Below are 18,689 nucleotides of genomic sequence, written 5' to 3' on the forward strand. Positions count from 1 at the left end.
GACTTTAGGAGGAAAGTCTTCAGTCTTTCACCATTAAGAATGATGTTAGCTGTAGGGTTTTATAAATATTCTTTACAAAGTTGAGGACATTCCCCTGTATTCCTAGTTTCTAAGAATCTTTAATCTTAAATGAGTGTTGAATTTTGTCAAAATCATTTTCTGCAACAGTTGACATGATCATGTGATTTTTCTTCTTTAGATTGTTAATATGGTAGACTATATTGATTGAGTTTAGAATATTAGATAAGCCTGTAACCATGGGGAAAAAAAAACCCATTTGTTCATGGTGTATAATTCATTATACATTGTTGAATTCTATTTGCTAATATATTGTTAAGAAGTTCTGCATCTACATTCATGAGGGATATTTATCTGTACTTTAATTTTGTTTATATTTATACCTGGTTTAGGCATCAGGGTAATACTGGCTTCATAGAATGAGAAGGAAAGTATCCCCTCTTCTATTTTCTGGAAGACATTATATAAACAACATATAGTTCAGTGATATTTTTTCATCCCCGCTGCCATTCTCTGTCTTTTAATTGGAATAGTTAGACCATTTAGATTTAAAGCAATTATTGTTTTTTAAGGCTTAAATCTGCCATTTTATTTTTTGTTTCTACTTCTTCTCACTCTCCATTTTTTTTCTTTTAGGAAGATCAGCCCTGAGCTAATGTCTGCTGTCAATCCTCCTCATTTTACTGAGGAAGATTGGCCCTGAGCTAACATCCATGCCCATCTTCCTCTACTTTATATGTGGGATGCCTGCCGCATAAGCAATGCATGGGTCTGTGTATGGGATCTGAACCAGCGAACCCCGGACTGCCAAAGCAGAGTGTGCAAACCCAACTGCTGTGCCACCAGGCTGGCGTCTTCTTGTTTTTTTTTCATGCTCTATTTTCCTTTTCCTTCCTTCTTGTGGGTCACTTGAATATATTTTCAAATTTCATTTTGATTTATTTCTGCTACCATACCATAGTACTTTTCGATGTATCTCTTTGTATAGTTTCTTAGTTGATTAAAAAATATATATATATATTTATATATATATGTAAAAGCAACTATACTGTGTCTTGGAATGGGTTTTTTTTTTTAGTTTATCCCATTTTGTGTTTGTTCATCTTCTTGAACTAGTAAGTTTTGGGGGTTTTCTTTGGCAAATTTGGAGATTTTCAGTATCAAAGTTTTCCTTGAATAACTTTTTAGTTCCATAATCTGATAACATCAATTTTACATCTTTTATTTTAGTTTCATGTATTTCTGATACTCTTTTTTTTTTTTGATTTTTGGGTTTTTTTTTTTTGGTTTTGTTTTTGGTGAGGAAGATTGACTCTCAGCTAACATCTATTTCCAATCTTACTCCTTTTGCTTAATGAAGACTGTCGCTGAGCTAACCTCTGTGTGAATCTTCCTCCATTTTGCATGTGGGACTCTGCCACAGCATGGTTTGATGAACGGTGTGTAGGTCCACAGTTGGGATCCGACCCCACGAACCCCAGGCCACAGTGAAGTGCACAAACTTAACCATTATGCCACCATGCTGGACTCTGATAGTCTGTTTTATTTCCAGTCAATTTTCTCCCTGTTATTCAGATTGTGTAATTCCTATTATTCTATGTTAACTGATTATTTTTACTGTCCTCTCCATTCTAGTGGGGAGCCCATCTATTGAAGGTTTTATTTTTTCCCAAGTATTTTACTTTTCAGTTCTAAAATTTCTGTTTGGCTTTTCTTTATATCTTCTATTTCTTTGTTGAGATTTCCTATTCATTTCCTGAGGCATTCTCTTTTTTCATTTATTTCAAGTACGTTTGTCATTGCTCATTGGAACGTTTTTATGGTAGCTATTTTAAAATCTTGTCAGACAATTCTAACATCTATTTCACTTTGGTGTTGGCAACTATCAATTGTCTTTTCTTTTTTATATTTAAATATTTTTGGATTTTGGTATGATACATGATTTTCAATTAAAACTTGGGTATTTTGGTATTATATTACAAGGCTCTGGATCTTATTTAAACATTGTGTTTTAGCAGGTCTCCTCTGATACCACTGTAATGCAGGGCACCTCATTACTGTCAAGTGGGGCTGGACATCCAGGTTTGGCACTTGGCCTACATGAGCTCCTTGTTGTTGCTTGGTGAGGGTCAAAATTCTGTCTTTCCACTAGGCCTCTGCTGGAACTACCCCAGCTAGAAAAGACAGGGATGCTCATCTATGCTCCCCATGTGGCTTCCACTGATACTGTGAGGAGTGGCCTTATTTACCCTTCTCTAGGCCTCCTCTGACATTAACCCAGCAGGGAGGGTGAGAGGTACCTCATTTTGCTGGGTGGGCGTGGTGTCTAGGCTTTACACATTGTTTCTGCTCACACTACTGTGGGAAAAATGGGGCTCCCTACCACTGGACCAAGATGAAAGTCCTGGCTCCCCATTTAACTAGGTCTGACATCACTACACAGAAGAGGGAATGGTTGGGGTACCTTTTTATAGCCTGACAAGGATAGAAGTTTAGTCTTTCCATTCTGCATTTTCTGGTTGGGATGGGAATGGAGCCACAGTTTTTTCTGTGATGTTTGCTAGAGTAGAACATTTATTACCTAAACTTTTTTTGTCTTTCTAGCCTACCTCTTTCTTAACCTTTTGGCTAAATAGAGCAGGATTTTTGGGGACATTTTTGTCTGTGTTTCTTGGCATTTCCACGTTGTTTATTTCTCCAGTATCCAGTCTGGTATATATGAAGCAAAAAGAAAATTCAAGAAACTCACACTGTGTCTGTCTTTCCTTGGGTACAAAAGTCCCCATCCGTCAGTCGTCTTACATTTGTTTTATATATGTAATGTCCAGAGGTTTTAGTTGTAGTTAGTGGAAAGAATGAGGAAAAGTATGTCTGCTCCATTTTTCTGGAAGTGAAAACCTATAGTCTCATTTTTTAAAATAAATCAAAATATATCATTTTAAGAAATTTTATAGAATTTTGTACCATTTGGCATTCCATTCTTTAATATGATTTAATATTAAATATGATCATGATGTTTGGGCTGCAGAAAAGCACAAGTTATGCTTACTGTTATTTTAAATCTAAAAATATACACACATTACATAATCACAATACATTTATCATCACATAGTATTTTTGCCATGGTAGAATCTATTAAATCTAGGGACTAACCAAGATGGCAACTGGACATCAGCGTTTCTCTCAAATTAAATATTTTGTGTGAATATTGAAACATGTAATACATGAGGAAAAAATGATAATGCTCAAATAGCCATAATAAATGATTTAGAAATGGCAAATCATGAAGATTCTACAGTTTCAAAAATGCTTTATGGTCATGTGTTCCTGATCTAAGAGTGATTTAACATTTCAGTGACTACTTGGATGTTGGAGGAGTAAGCATGCTAATGGATTTTAACAAGTTAGAGGGAAATAGTTGTTATAAGCCACAGAGTTCAAGATATCTCAGAAATAAATATAGAATATAGAATATAGAAATATAAATATAGAATAAAGAAAAAGCAAACTATTTGTAAAGTCCTTGAACTTACTTCGAGCTACACCTGGCCACTCCCACTCCCAACATGATAAACTTCCAGAACTGCTTCAAAAACCAACTCAAAACATGCTTCCTCTCTCCAGGTAGACCTTGAGATTCCTTCCTCTATGTGTATTTTACACTTCCAAAATCTCCTTTTCATGTTTACTACATTTTTATCATATGTTATAGAGATCAGCAAACTTTTCTGTAAACACCAAGATGATAAACATTTTAGGTTAGGTGGGCCACATACCGTCTTTGTTACATGTTCTTTGTCTAGCTTAGTTTTATTTTTTTGTTTATTTTCACTCTAAATATTTTAAAATTTAAAAATTATTCTCAGCTTGCATAAATTGAAACGCAGCCCAATTTGGTCCACCAGTTGTTATTTGCCTGCCCTTACTATGTTATCATTTCTATCTTCAAGGTTACCTGTGAATTACTTTAAAGAAGGGACTTATTATTTTTTATTCGTGTCTCTCTAGCTCCTAAGACAATATATGGAATATTAACAATGTTCAGTAAATAAATGCTGTTAAGAATAAAATAATTGACTGAAATTTGAGCTGCCCCTCAAAAGACAGAGTTTGCAGTTTGAGTTCAACAAAGTTAGTTTCCTGATAAAACAAAAGTATCAAACCCCTTCAGAGAAACATAACAGAATCAAAAGTCCCTACCACGTTTTGTTTAAATTGCTCAGCACACAATTTACTCAACTCTAAATTTACTCAACACGTGAAGAAACAGGAAAATTTGAACTATTGTCAAGAGGTAAGTCAAAAAACAGAGATCTACCTCAAGATCATCCAGAGGTTGAAATTATAGATAAAGATTTTAAAGCAGATATTATAACTATGCTCAACAAGGTAAAAGAAAATAGGCTTGAAATGCATGAAAAATCAGCAGAAAAAGGAAAATTATTTTTTAAAACAAATTGAAAATTATATAATTGAAAAATATTCTACATAAAAAGGTTCATTGTATGGGTTTAAAATAAGAATGGAATTGATGGGGCTGGCCCCGTGGCCAAGTGGTTAAGTTTGCGTGCTCCGCTGCAGGTGACCCAGTGTTTCGTTGGTTCGAATCCTGGGTGTGGACGTGGCACTGCTCATCAAACCATGCTGAGGCAGCATCCCACATGCCACGACTAGAAGGACCCACAATGAAGAATATACAACTATGTACCAGGGGGCTTTGGGGAGAAAAAGAAAAAAAATAAAATCTTAAAAAAAAAAAGAATGGAATTGATATAAGAAAGAGTTAATAAACTTGATGATAGATCATTAGAAATTATCCAACCTGAAGAAAAGAAAGAAAAAAAAGCAAAGCTTCAGGGACATGTAGGATAATATCAAAAGGACTAAAATACTGACACAGTGCTAGAAAGACTGTGGCAAATAAAATTGGAAAAATAGCGACTGAAATTTTATCCAGTTTGAAGAGGACAAATTATAGTTTCATGAAGTTCAATAAAAAACAAGCATGATAAATATGAAGAAAATCACAGCGGTGCATGTTATTGTCAAATTGCAGAGTAACAAAAACTGAGACAAACCTGGAAAGCAGCAAGAGAAAAACAACGTAACATGTACAGGAGAACAGAAATTCCAATTACCACCAACATCTCATTAGAGATTATGGAGGCCAGAAGATAGTAAAACAATGTCAGCATCTTTTGCCAAAAGAAATAAAAATGTTGTCAAAGCATAATTTTACATCCAGCCAAAAATAGCTGGATATAAATGAAGGAATGAAGAATGAAAGAAAAGCAAAGATTATTTCAGATTAAAAAATTTGAAAAACTAAGGTAGATTTTTGCCCACAGACCTGTACTACAAAAATGGGTAATGGAAGTTCTTCAGGCTGTAGTGAGTGAAAGCAGATGAAAAATTAAATCTCTAAGAATAGAGAGACAGATAATGGTAAACAAGTGAGTAGATAAAAACATATTTTCATTTAACTTCTTTAAGACACATAATGACTGTTTAAAGCCAAAATTATAGCCATGCATCATGGGGTTAATAATGTATATAGGTGTATACATATGACAGGTTAGCATAAAGGAGTAATGGTTGCAAATGGACTTATATGATTGCAAAGTTTTTACATTTTACATAAAATGATACAATAGTAACTGTAAACATATTTTGTAATCTCTAAAACAAAGCTTATAACTAAAGCAGAGAAATATTGCTAAAAAGCCCATAGATAAAAGTCAGTATGCAAAGTTCAAAAGAAAAATCAAATAATCCAAAGACCCAAAGAAGGAAGGAAAAGAAGACCAGAGAAACAAAATACAGAGATAAACAGAAATTAAATATTAAATATAATCATATCATTCATAACATTAAAAGTTAATGGATTAAACATTCCAATTAGAAATCAGATTGTCAGAATTCATTAAAAATCAAGACCTAATTACTTGCTGTATTACAAGAGACACATTTTAAATGTAAAGACAGATAGGTTGAAAAAATGGATAAAAAATAGTACACTATGCAAACAGTAAACATATGAAGGCTGGGATAAGCTAGATTAATATGAGGTGAAATATACTTCCCAACAAGAGGAGCATTCTACAATGAGCTAATGATAAAAGTCAATTCACCATATGAAAAAAACAATTATAAATGTGTATGAATCTAATAGCTAACTAAGCTTCAGAATACATGAAGAAAATATTAAAAGAATTGAAAAAAGAAATAAACAATTCCAAAATTGTAGATGAATATTTTGGCATTTCTCTCTCAACAAGTGTCACAACAAAGTAAATGAGTAAAAATAGATCTAAATAATCCTACCAACCATCTTCTCCTAATTGTTGTTTATAGAACATTTCACACAACAACTGCAAAATACATATTCTTTTCAAGTGCACGTGGTGTGTTTAACAAGTTAGGACAAATGTTTGTCCATAAAACAAATTGCAATACATTTTAAAAAAATTGATCTCATGCAAAGTATATTCTTTATCAAAAATAGAATTAAATCTAAAAAGTTTCACACAAAGATATGTAAATAAAAACCCCATCAAATATTGGAAGTTAAATAACACACTCTTAAATAATCCACAAATCAAAGGAGAAATCTTAAAAGAAATTAGAAAATATTTTGAAATGAATGATAATAAAAATACAACATATCATGATTTTCAAGATGCATCTAAATTAGTGCTTGGAGGGAACATCATAGCTTTAAATATTTTAAATACTAATGACAGAAAGATGAAATGTTTGCATAAAAAGAGAACAGTAAGCACTAAGCAAGTAGGAATAATAAATTAATAAATATAATATAATCGGTGAAATCAATATACAAACAATAGCAATAATTAAGAAAGCCAAATTTGTTATTTGAAAAGATCAACAAATTGATAAACCTCTTTAAAGTGGTCAAGAAAAAAAGAGGGAGAACTCAAATCACCAATATTAGAAATTATAGAGGGGTTATACTAAAGATAATACAGACATTAAAAGAATTATAAGAGAATATTATGAAACACTTTATGCCCCAAAATTGACAACTTATAAGAAATATACATTTTTCCTTGTAAATTACAATTTAAAACTGACACAAAATGAAATAGAAAATCTGAATAAAATTGAATTTGGAATCAGAAGACCTCCTCGCCACACATACACACAAAAAATCCTCAAAGCACAGATAAATTCACTTGCAAATTCTATCAAACATTCTAAAGTGGACATCCTTTAGAAAATATAGGAAGGAAGAACGCTTCCCAACTCATTTTATGAGGCCAACATGATCCTAATATAAAAATCTGACATAGGCATTAAAAGACCCTAAAAATACAGAATAACATCCATCATTAAAATGGTTTCAAAAACCCTTCATAAAACATTAGTAAACTGAATACAGCAAACAGAGTTTTATCCCAGGGATCCAAGCTTGGTTTAACATTCAAAAATCAATCAGCATAAATTACCATATGGACATTTCAATGGATGGAGACAAAACACTTTCCTCAAACTTCTCAGGGAATTGTCTTAATCTAATAAATAAAGTATGCCAATGACAAATCCACTGGCAATATCATATTAATCATTCAATATTGAAGACTTTCCTTTTAAGGTCAGGAATAATGTTAGCTTGCCAACTCTCACTACTTCTCAAATTGTACTGGAGTTCTTAGCCATTGCAATAAAGTATAGGAATAAAAGGAATAAGATTAGAAATAAATAAATAAAATCGCCAGTATTTGCTGATGAAAATCTCTAAGTAATCAATAAAACAGTCAATAAATTCATAGATTAAGGCCTCCCAATAGAAAAATGAAATAATAAACATCACAAATATTAAACATGCAGAAATAAGTCTAACAAAAGACATGAGAGAGCTCTACATTATAAATTACAAAACTGATGAAAATTAAAGAAGATTTAAATAAATATAGAGATACAACACGAAGACTCAATATTATTGATATCAATTCTCTCCAATTGATGTACAGATCCAATAAAATCTTAACCAAAGTTTTAGCGGGCTTTTTTAAAAATAGAAATTAATAAGCATATTCTAAATTTTACAGAGAAATGCAAGGGCTCTGCAATTTTTAAAAATTCTGAGAAAGAAGAACAAAATTGGAGAAGTTACCCAAACTGGCCTTTAGACTTACTATCTAGCTGCAGTAATCAAGACAATATGGTCATGGCTTAAGGACTGAAAGGTGGATAAACAGGATAGAACAGAGAGCCAAGAAATAGTCCTTTGATTTCGGTCAAAGGTACAAAAGCAATTTAATCCAAAGAAAGGCAATTCAACAAAATGGGCTGGAATAACTAGCTAGGCATATGGAACAACAAGAACGTGGCCCCTCCCACAAATCATGTGGACACACACACACACACACACACACATAAATTCAAGATGATAATACACAAAAATTAAAAGCTAAAACCATGAAGACTTTAGAAGAGGTCACAGAAAGCAATTATCATAAAGGAAAAATTTGATAAATCAAAATTTGTTTAGTATTATAAATTTTTACTCTTTAAAAGACATAGTTAAGAAAATGAATGAAAAAAGTCACAGGCTAAAAGAAACCACTTAAGAAATATATTTGACAAAAGGATAGTCTGTACGCTATATAAAGAGCTCCTCTAACTCAATAAAGCACAAATAAATGGGTAAATATTTAAACAGATACTTTACAAAAGATATACAAAAGGTCAATAATCACATTAAAAAACCTTTCAACAGGGAACTGAAAATTTACCTAGAATGAAGTGTTACCGCAAACTCACTAGCATAACTAAAATTAAAAAGGGGGAGGACACCAAACGGTGAAGAGGAGATGGAGAAACTAGAATTTTCATACACTGTTGGTAGTTACATAAAATTGTACAACCAGTTTGGAAAATGGCAGTTGTTCTTTTTTTTAAATAAAGCTAAACATACACATACCCTGTGACCCAGGAATCTGATGCCTGGGTGTTCACCAAGGAGAAATGAAGACACGTATTTATAAAAAGACTGTACAAGACTGCTCATTCAAGCTTTATTCACGACAGCCAAGCACTGGAAGCAGCCTACGTGTCCATCAGTAGAAGAATGGGTAAACAAACTGTAGTATACTTATACACGGAATAGTACTCAGAAAGTAGAAGACCCAAACTTCTGATACCTGGAGCTACGTTCATGAATCTCATTAATGGCATGCTGAATTAAGGAAGCCTTATACAAAAGAGTACACCCAGTATAAATCTATTTATAAGAGCTTCTAGAATGGACAAAAGTAATCTATAATGAGTAAAACCTCTGTTAGCACGTTTTGAGGGAAGTTGACTAGGAAGGAGAAAGAGTAAGTTCGCTGAGTGACAGTTCTTTTGTAATTCATTTCTACAGGAATTTGGGTAACAAGTTTGTGCATTTGTCAAAATTCAATGAATGTACACTTAAGGTTTGCATTTTGTTGCATGAAAATTTTACATCAAAAGAAAAAACTGTGAACAAATATTAAACACTAAAGATAGGCTCATTGAAGTATTTAGAGGGAAGTATACTGATGTCTACAATATAGTTTGAAATGCATGAAAATAAGATGGATGGATGGGTGGATGGATAGAATAAGGGATAGACAAGGAAATATGATATGAAACAAGCATGGTAAAATGTTGATGGGGATATGTAAATATGTATATCTTGATGGGATTATGAATATATGTATATATTAATGGGTATATGAACGTTCACTATAAAATTCTTTCAACTTTGTGTGTAAGATCTTTTTTATAATAAACTATTGGTAAAAATGAAAGAGATATAACAGGTAAATAGAACAAAATCATTTTGTGGTTATTTTGAAATAGAATATATAAAACTTTTAGTAAAGTGCTTGGTTGTATAGCATATTCCAAATTAATGTTTCTTTTGCCTCATTTACACATACGAATGTAACTTTACACCTATTAATTGATTTATTATAGTGAAAACAAAGTTGACCCAATCAGTGTTTCCACTGGATGAATAAACAATCTGATTTGACATGGTTGGCCTATGAAGGTTCACCTCTATTTCTCAACATCAACTTATAAAAGAGGTATTCAGTATGGTTAAAATCAAATTAAAGGAAACTCATAGGGGAAATACGGAAAAAAAAGTGGTTACAGAAAAAAGACGGATAAAAATCTAAATTAAAAAGATTGAGGGGCCAGCCCAGTGGCGCAGCGGTTACTTCGCACTTTCCACTTCCGCAGGCCGGGGTTTGCCGGTTTGGATCTTGGGTGCGGACATGGCACTGCTTGGCAAGCCGTGCTGTGGAAGGAGTCCCACATATAAAGTACAGGAAGATGGGCATGGATGTTAGCTCAGGGCCAGTCTTCCTCAGCAAAAAGAGGAGGATTGGCAGTAGTTAGCTCAGGGCTAATCTTCCTCAACAAAAACGATTGAGTGTTTGTTTGTTACCATATTATACGAAAACGTGAATAAATAATATTCACAGATCTGGGATGCTTTTTGGTATGTGTGAAATTCGCTTACTTCTTGAAACTGAGGGAACCAGGTAATGTTGCCTTCTCATTGATCAGCAATATCAACATTAGATTAAACTGCTTTGCATGTCTATAATTCTATAATATACCACTTCAGGCTGATTAGCAGAATTAAACAATGACTAAAATAATGACGTTGGCTATTTGAGGCAGAGGCAGCATGGGGTAATTTTAAAAGCAGGCAGATCTGAGTTAGACAACCAGCATCATTACCTACATGTGATCCTGGACAACTTATTATCTCAGTGAACCTATGATTCTTCCTCAGTAAAATGGGAATAAAACAATATCTGCTTCATATGGGTATTGTGGGGATTAAGAGAGAAGTTTGAGGAAAGGCACATAGCAATTGCTCAATAAATGTTAGCTTCCTTCCATCCTGGGAGTGTTAGAATATGTACAGTCTGAATAAATTATCAATATAGTTATGCTATTAGATTTATTATACTTCTGTACATTTGTCCAGTGGAGGACTCTGAGTGAAAGGAGGACTTTTCGTTTATTTGTTTGTTTTATATTTTTGTTGTTGTTTTTAGCTAATAGGCCAGAGTCTCATTTCTTCAAGAGAGTTATCCTTCCATTTAACTTAGCATTTGACAATTCTTCATGATTTTAATGTTTGGGACTGGGAGGCCAAGCTGTTGTGTGTAGGAATGGCCCAAAGGAAAACAACGGAAATTCAACAACAACAACAAAAGTTGTGAAGAGAGCTACTGAAGACAGATAGGGGCATTAGAATTATTTAACTTACAGAAGATAACTTGATGAAGTAAATTCTTCCCAGTTCTTAGCTTACTCCCCAACAGAACTTAGTTTGGCATCTATTTTAAATAACTTAGAAGGCATTTTAAAAACCATGGCTTTCAAATATCTTTCGTTCCACCTATTCACAAAGAGGTAACGTATTAACTCTCTTCTTACAGTGAGTACACGGAGCTCAAAGATCTCCAGGTACCCAAAATAGGGACTAATTTAGGAATTGGAGAACAGCATCTATAATAGTTGGTGAGCTGTTGAGATGAGATGGACTTATACTAGAAGAGTAAGAATTCAGATTACATATAGATAACAATGACTTGAGGAATTCACTTCACTGGCAGTTTTCACAAAAACTGGGATACTATAGACTAAACAATCTATAAGGTATTGAAGCCAAATAGAACTTACCTTGATTTTAAAAGATGAAGTATTAAGCTTTTTCTATTTAGGCTTATTTCATACAACAATTCTTCTTCATAAGTTTCCTGAAAAACAATACCCATCATGTGACTTAAATGTGTGGCCATTTAGTGTGTGTTGGGAGTTGGTAGTGGGGTGGGTGGAGGGGAAATTGTGGATCTTTCACAGTCTACCCAGCAGCCCAGCATTCAGCAGTCCTTTCGGGCAAAACGATAAATACTGATAAAGCTGAATTTATGAGAGAGCTAATATATGGAGCATTTTTCTTTCAAGTTATTTTCTAATTAAAATTTTTGATGGGCTTTTTTTCTAGTCATAAAATAAAAAGGAAATGAACAAATGCACATTCTCTCCTTGTCTAGAGATGTGCAATTTGCTACGTTCCTTGCTGCATTCCACCGCTCCCCGGATCTTCTGTTTATGTATTTTTAGTTCATCCAGGAGACCACATCACTTTTACTTGCAATGTCTCTGTAGGCTCCTCTAGACTGTGATAGTTTCTCAGACTTTTCTTATTTTTGATGACCTTGACAGTTTGAGGAGTACTGGTCAGGTTTTTTGTAGGCTTTCTCTCAATTTAGGTTTTTCTGATGTTTTTCTCTTGCTTAGACTGGGGTTATAGAGATTTGGGAGAAAACAACAACAAGCGCCATATTCATCACATCATACCAAGAATACATACCATCCACATGACCTTAACATGACGTCAATATCAACATGATGTTAACCTTGATCACCTAGCTGAGGTAGCATTTGTCAGTTTTCTCCACTGTAAAGCTACACTTTCCCCTTCCAGACCCTAATCTTGGGAAGGAAGTCACTATGCTTAAGGGATGAGAAGCTATGCTCCACCTCCTTGGGAGGGGAGTATCTACAACAATTTTTTGGTTCTTCTGTATGAGAGATTTGTCTATTCTCCCTCATTTATTTACTTATTCAATCATTTACTCATCAATATAGGCTCATGGATATTAATTTATACTTTATGTTATGGTCCAAAACTGTGTCGTTAATTTTGTTGCTCACGGTGTCCCTTCTTTGTTCATTGGAGCTCTTTCAGTTGGCTCCTGTGTTCTTTTGACTTCCATCAATGTTTGGAGTTTGTTTGTTTGAGAACTTCTTTACTTTCTGGTACAACAAGATGCTCCAAACTCATCTTGTATATTTCCTGCCCTAGTGTAGTATCATCTTGTATATTCATAGTGGCACTTTTAATATCAGTCCTGATTAAGTCTTAAGACAATAGATGCCAGAAGAGCCCACCGGCTTTTGCACAATGGGTGGTAGAAAGCTGATTTTGCCCTCTTAGCTAAGTACCAACCTTCAACCAATAAAAGGTTTGAGAAGGTGAGAAAAGAACTGGAAATCAAGAGAAAAATTATTTGTAAGGAGATTGTTAGAGAAAAATGGTTGGACATTATTTCCGAATGACAGCGGATGGAGAGCTGCTTTTTCATCATCTCAAACCATGAGAAAGAGGCCTTGATGGGGCCATTTGGAAAGCTGAAATGTGTCTTATTTATGACTGAGAAACCTAGCAAGTGAGAACCTGGAAGGCTGGCTCTTCTATTGGTGGAGGGAAGAAAAGTCTTTGCATCGGGAAAGATTTGCCCTCTCAAGGAGTGTTGGGGCAAAGTGACAGTCAGTATTCTTCATGAGCCAAATTAAAAACCTAAGGCTCAAAATGCAAGTGTGTGATAACAAATGTCTGACAGTCATTGAATGTGTTTTATAATAGTGGGAACTGAAAATAACCTAATTTTGAAGCTTACTCCCCATTAAGTATATTATATATTTTCTACATAAATATTTATTACTTTTGAAAATAAAATTTTGAATGTTTCTAAATTTTAACATCTGAATCAAAATTCTTCTAAGAAATAGACCAAGTAAGCCTTTTTGTTCCTATGAATGTTATCCAACTTTACTACAGAATCTGTAAGACAAAGAAGCCTGTATATCAGATCACTGGGAAAGCAAAATGCTCAGAGATTATGTTCCACTGGCAGCTTAGAACAAATGAGATTGCTTTAAATGAGCCTGGAAAGCTGTTAGTGGAACTCCTCACATAAACTGAAAAATTTTACATGGCATCCTCTAAAACCTGAACTTTACTCCTTTTTGTTTCCTAATCTGTCAAGGGGTTGTTTTCCTCTGCAACTTCTACTCCTCATCCACCCAAGCACATGCTGTGAGTTGATTGGGAGGCCTCAGAAAAATTGAGACATCTCTCTTGTTTGCTTCTGATTGGAGCCAGAGGTTGCTTTCTACATGCTTGTGAAACCAATAAATCTTATTTATTAAATCAAAACCTGTACCTGTATGTCATAATCATGGCTGTGCCAAACATCTCGCTTCTGTATCACGGGAAGCCTTTTAGGATAAACCAGTTCTTGACCCTCTACTCCAAGGATTACCTTTTCTAAAAGGAAACAAAAGGGGGAAAATACATCTGGTATTAACACTCACTCAAAGTGATTGGGTAACAGAATTATTTTCAGAGAGTTCACTTGCTCCAGATTAGCAGCCACGTACAACACCACTATGAAATAGCATCCCCACTTTACAGGCAAGGAATTGAGACCAAGATTTCCAGAGTAGAAAAATATGAGCAAAATTGGAAAATTGACAAAGAAATCAGAGTCCTTTGGCTTCTTCCCTTTTTTCACCTTGTTCTGTAGTTGCTACCCTTGTAATCTTATTCTCCCCATAACTGTCTCTGGATTCTGCCACCTGTCAAAGCCTGCACTGGAATGGACTGTCCAATGTAAATTACCCATTTTATCTCCCAGGGGTATTTGCGCTTGAAGTCTTAATATATGGCTTTCAGTTGTTAAAGGGATTCTAGATACTCTTGGATCAGTGCTAAACATAATCTTCTACAAGTTTCCTATCAAAATTATTTCCAATATATAGAAATATTGAATCACTATGATGTACACCTGAAACTAATAAGATACTGTGTGTCAATTATATTTTAAAAAACCCCAACTGGTAGTCATCTGTGAGGTCAGCCCTGCACACCTCACTAAAGATTGATATAGAGGAAAGAGCATAGGATTTTGGAATCGGCTCTTGCTTGAATCAGGCATTTACCAGTTTATTAGTAGTATGACCATGAGTAGCATATCTAATCTCTCTGATCTGTAGATATTAGTCTCAATTTCCTTATCTGTAAATGGAGAAAATAATATAGAATTTTAAACATGCTAATGGCTATCACAGTGTCTGCTACATTGCAGATATTCAGTAATGTCCACTCCTTCTTCCCTTTCACTGTAAACTAGAGTATTTACAAATGATATGACATTTCATAGAATCATAGAATCTCAAGATTAGCCATAATCTAGTCAAAGTCCTTTGCTATGTTCTCAGTAAAATCACCAATGGATATTAATGTTTTTATCATTTACGATTTAAACTTTGCGACTAAAGAGACATTACCTCATAGCATAATAAGAAAACCCTGATAAAAACATTAAGACATACCTTTAATCTGAGAAATGAGTAAAATCATGAAAAATAAATTTCCGGGAAACATTCTGCATGCTTCTGGCAGAAGAGGGACAGACATGCTTGAGAAAAGATGTGCACGGTTCTTCATCCTTGTTTCCTCAGCAAGGAGGAAAACAACACATGGACAAGCAGTTTTGATCCAGCACAAGGAAGTTTTCCTTGATCCTGTTACACAATTTGTGAGGCGCTTGAGGCTAAAACCTGAAGAGTGGGCATCACGTACCAATTAAAGGCACCCACTGAGGTGCTGGTCATGGAGGTGGGCTGGGCAGAGATCCCTAGTTCAAGCTTAATATAAATAAGTTTCTAGATGTGTTAAAAATTCAAAAGTGAAAAAAATCATGTATGTCTCAGAAAAAAATTATTGGATGATGTTTACATAAACTGTGTTTGAAGAAGTTCCTTCTATGCAGAATGTCACATGTAGAAACTGTAAGGAAAATTTGATAAAACAAACGAGATAGAAATATTGGAATTTTTGTTTTCTAGCTAAATAAAGACCTAGGCCATGTGAGGCCCAGGGACAATGGCCTTTAGAGTGCTGTATGAAACATGAGATATTACTCCACTCCACCCCAATAGAAGGAGAGTCATTGGGACAAGAGGGGAAAATGAGGGAAAATAACCATCTTTTTGTTCTTCCCAGTTTTATTGAGATGTAATTGACATACAGCACTGTATAAGTTTAAGGTGTACAGCATAATGATTTGATTTACATTTATTGTGAAATAATTATCACAGTAAGTTTAGATAACATTTATCATCCCCTATACATACAAAAAATAGAAAAAGAAAAAGAATGCTTTTTTCCTTGCGATGAGAACACTTAGGATCCACTCTCTTAACGGCTTTCAAAAATACCATACAGCAGTGTTCACTATAGTCATCATGTTGTTCATTAAATCTCTATACTTATTTATCTTATAAATGGAAGTTTGCCCCTTTTGACCACTTTCCTGCAAACTTACTTATAAAAACTTATTTATGTCATAAATCACAAATTAATTTAAATTTAAAGACAAAGACTCTAGAAATGCATGCAACATATATAATAAAAGGTGAAGGTAAAAATTCTTATAATATGGAACTCTTTCAAATCAATACAAAAATAAGATATGTGAAAAGGACCTGTACGAACTTATTTGTATGTTTGTGTTCCCTTGTTAGATTAGAAGGCATATCCTTTTGCCAGTACAATCTCTTTTCTGGATTTGGGATTCTATTCCCTCCCCTATCTCACATTATTGATTATCTCTCTAATATTCCCATAAACGGAACCAATCTGTGATACTGGGAAGGTTTCTTTTGACATTTAAATAAGCTCAAGTCTCTCTTTCAAAAAGTCCTACCCTCAATCCTATATTCCACGGGCCTCCACGATTACCTTCTTTGTCATTCTTTTTTCAGCTAAACTTCTCACCAAGTTTATCTATATTTCTTGTGGCAATTTTCTCATTCCCAGCTCATCCTCACACATTCTACTCTGACATCTAGCTCTATTATTTTACAGATATAGCTGTGCAGTATCTCCAGTGGTTTCACAATTTCTATATCCAAGGGTATTTTGGCTCTTCGTCTTGCCCTCTCAATAATATTTGGCACTTTTGACCATATCTTCCTCCTTGAAATATCCTATTTAGCTCCCTTGGCACTCAGTCTTCTTAACTTCTTTCCAGCTCTCTGGCAACTTGTGGGTGTGTTTATTTTTACTTGACCTTTAAATTTTGGAGCTCCTCAAGATATTACCTTACCCTCCCTTTTCCTCTAACTGTATACTTATTCCAAAGCCATCTCATCTTCAATTATGGTTTAATTATCATCTCTATGATATACCTCACATTTTACTTATTTATTTTTATTGAGGTGATGTTGGTTTATAACACTATATAAATTTCAGGTGTACACCATAATATTTTGATTTTGGTGTAGACTATATCATGTTCCCCACTCAAAGTCTATTGCCAGCCACCACTGTGCACATGCGCCCTTTTACTCCTTTCGTCCTCCTTCCTCTCCCTTTCCCCTCTGGTGACCACCAGTCTATCCTCTACAGCTATGTGTTTGTTTGCTGTTGTTTTTATCCTCCACACATGAAATCATATGGTACTTGGCTTTCTCCTTCTGACTTATTTTGCTTAGAATAATGCCTTCAAGCTCTATCCATGTTGTTGCAAATGGTAAGATTTTACCTTTATTTTATGGCTGAGTGGTATTCCATCATATATATATATATATACCACATCTTCTTTATCCATTCATCTATTGATGGACACTTAGGTTGTTTCCAAGTCTTGGCTATTGTGAATAATGCTGCAATGAACATAGGGATGCATAAATCTTTTTGAATTAGTGTTTTCATGTGTTTTGATAAATACCCAGAAGTGAAATAGCTGGATCATATAGTAGCTTTATTCTTAATTTTTTGAAGGATCTCCATACTGTTTTCCATGGTAGCTGCACAAGTTTATGTTCCCACCAGCAGTGTATGAGTGTTCCCTTTTCTTTATATCCTCTCCAACACTTGTTATTTCTTGTCTTTTTTTTGTGTGTGTATGTGAGGAAGATTGGCCCTGAGCTAACATCTGTTGGCAATCTTCCTCTTTTTACTTGAGGAAAATTGTTGCTGAGCTAACATCTATGCCAATCCTCTCCTATTTTGTACGTGGGACACCACCACAGCATGGCTTGATGAGCGTGTATAGGTCCATGCCTGGGATTTGAACCTGTGAACCCCAAGCTGCTGAAGCCAAGCATGTGGACTTAACCACTAAGCAACTGGGTCCGCCCTCTTGTATTTTTAGTAATAGCTATTCTGATGGGTGTGAAGTGATATCTCATTGTGGTTTTGATTTGCATTTCCCTAATAATTAGTCATGTTGGGCATCTTTTCATGTGCCTGTTGGCCATTCATATATCTTCTTTGGAAAATGTCTGTTCAGATCCTCTGCCCATTTTTGAATTGGATATTTCTTTTTTTGTTGTTGAGTTGTACAAGTTCTTTATATATTTTGGATAGTAACCTCTTATCAGAGATATGATTTGCAAATATCCTCTCCAAATTGTTAGGTTGTCACTTCATTTTGTTCATGGTTTCCTTTGCTAGGCAGAAGCTTTTCAGTTTGATGTAGTCCCATTTATTTATTTTTCTTTTGTTTCCCTTGCTTGAGGAGATATGATATTCAAGGATAAATTTTAGGACTCTTTGTTCTATTTCTGTGAAAAACGTCATTGGTATTTTGATAGGGACTGCACTGAATCTGTAGATTGCTTTATGAAGTATGGACATTTTAACTGAATGTTTTTACTTTTAATTGAGAAAGCAGGAAACATTTCTGTACTTCTGTTTTCTCATCTATAAAATGGGTATAATAATAACAAAAACCTCATAGGGATGGTGTAATATTAAATGAATCTGTGCTGACAGGCAATCTTACATTTCCTGG

General features: G+C 34.4%; 1 protein-coding gene across 1 annotated transcript in view; it reads right to left on the reverse strand.

The window, feature by feature from the left end:
- Positions 1-15,271, reverse strand: part of ADAM7 (ADAM metallopeptidase domain 7) — a 79,226-nt gene extending 63,955 nt beyond the window's left edge. Inside the window, exons 1-3 of the mRNA XM_046655733.1 lie at positions 15,220-15,271; positions 14,049-14,152; positions 11,719-11,795 (exon numbers count right to left, since the gene is read on the reverse strand). Of these exons, the coding sequence (XP_046511689.1) occupies positions 11,719-11,795; positions 14,049-14,152; positions 15,220-15,271 (233 nt within the window). The remainder of the gene's footprint in view (positions 1-11,718; positions 11,796-14,048; positions 14,153-15,219) is intronic.
- Between the last annotated feature and the right edge of the window lie 3,418 nt (positions 15,272-18,689).

This window comes from Equus quagga, chromosome 3, assembly GCF_021613505.1.
Source record: "Equus quagga isolate Etosha38 chromosome 3, UCLA_HA_Equagga_1.0, whole genome shotgun sequence".
In the NCBI taxonomy this organism is placed as follows: domain Eukaryota; kingdom Metazoa; phylum Chordata; class Mammalia; order Perissodactyla; family Equidae; genus Equus; species Equus quagga.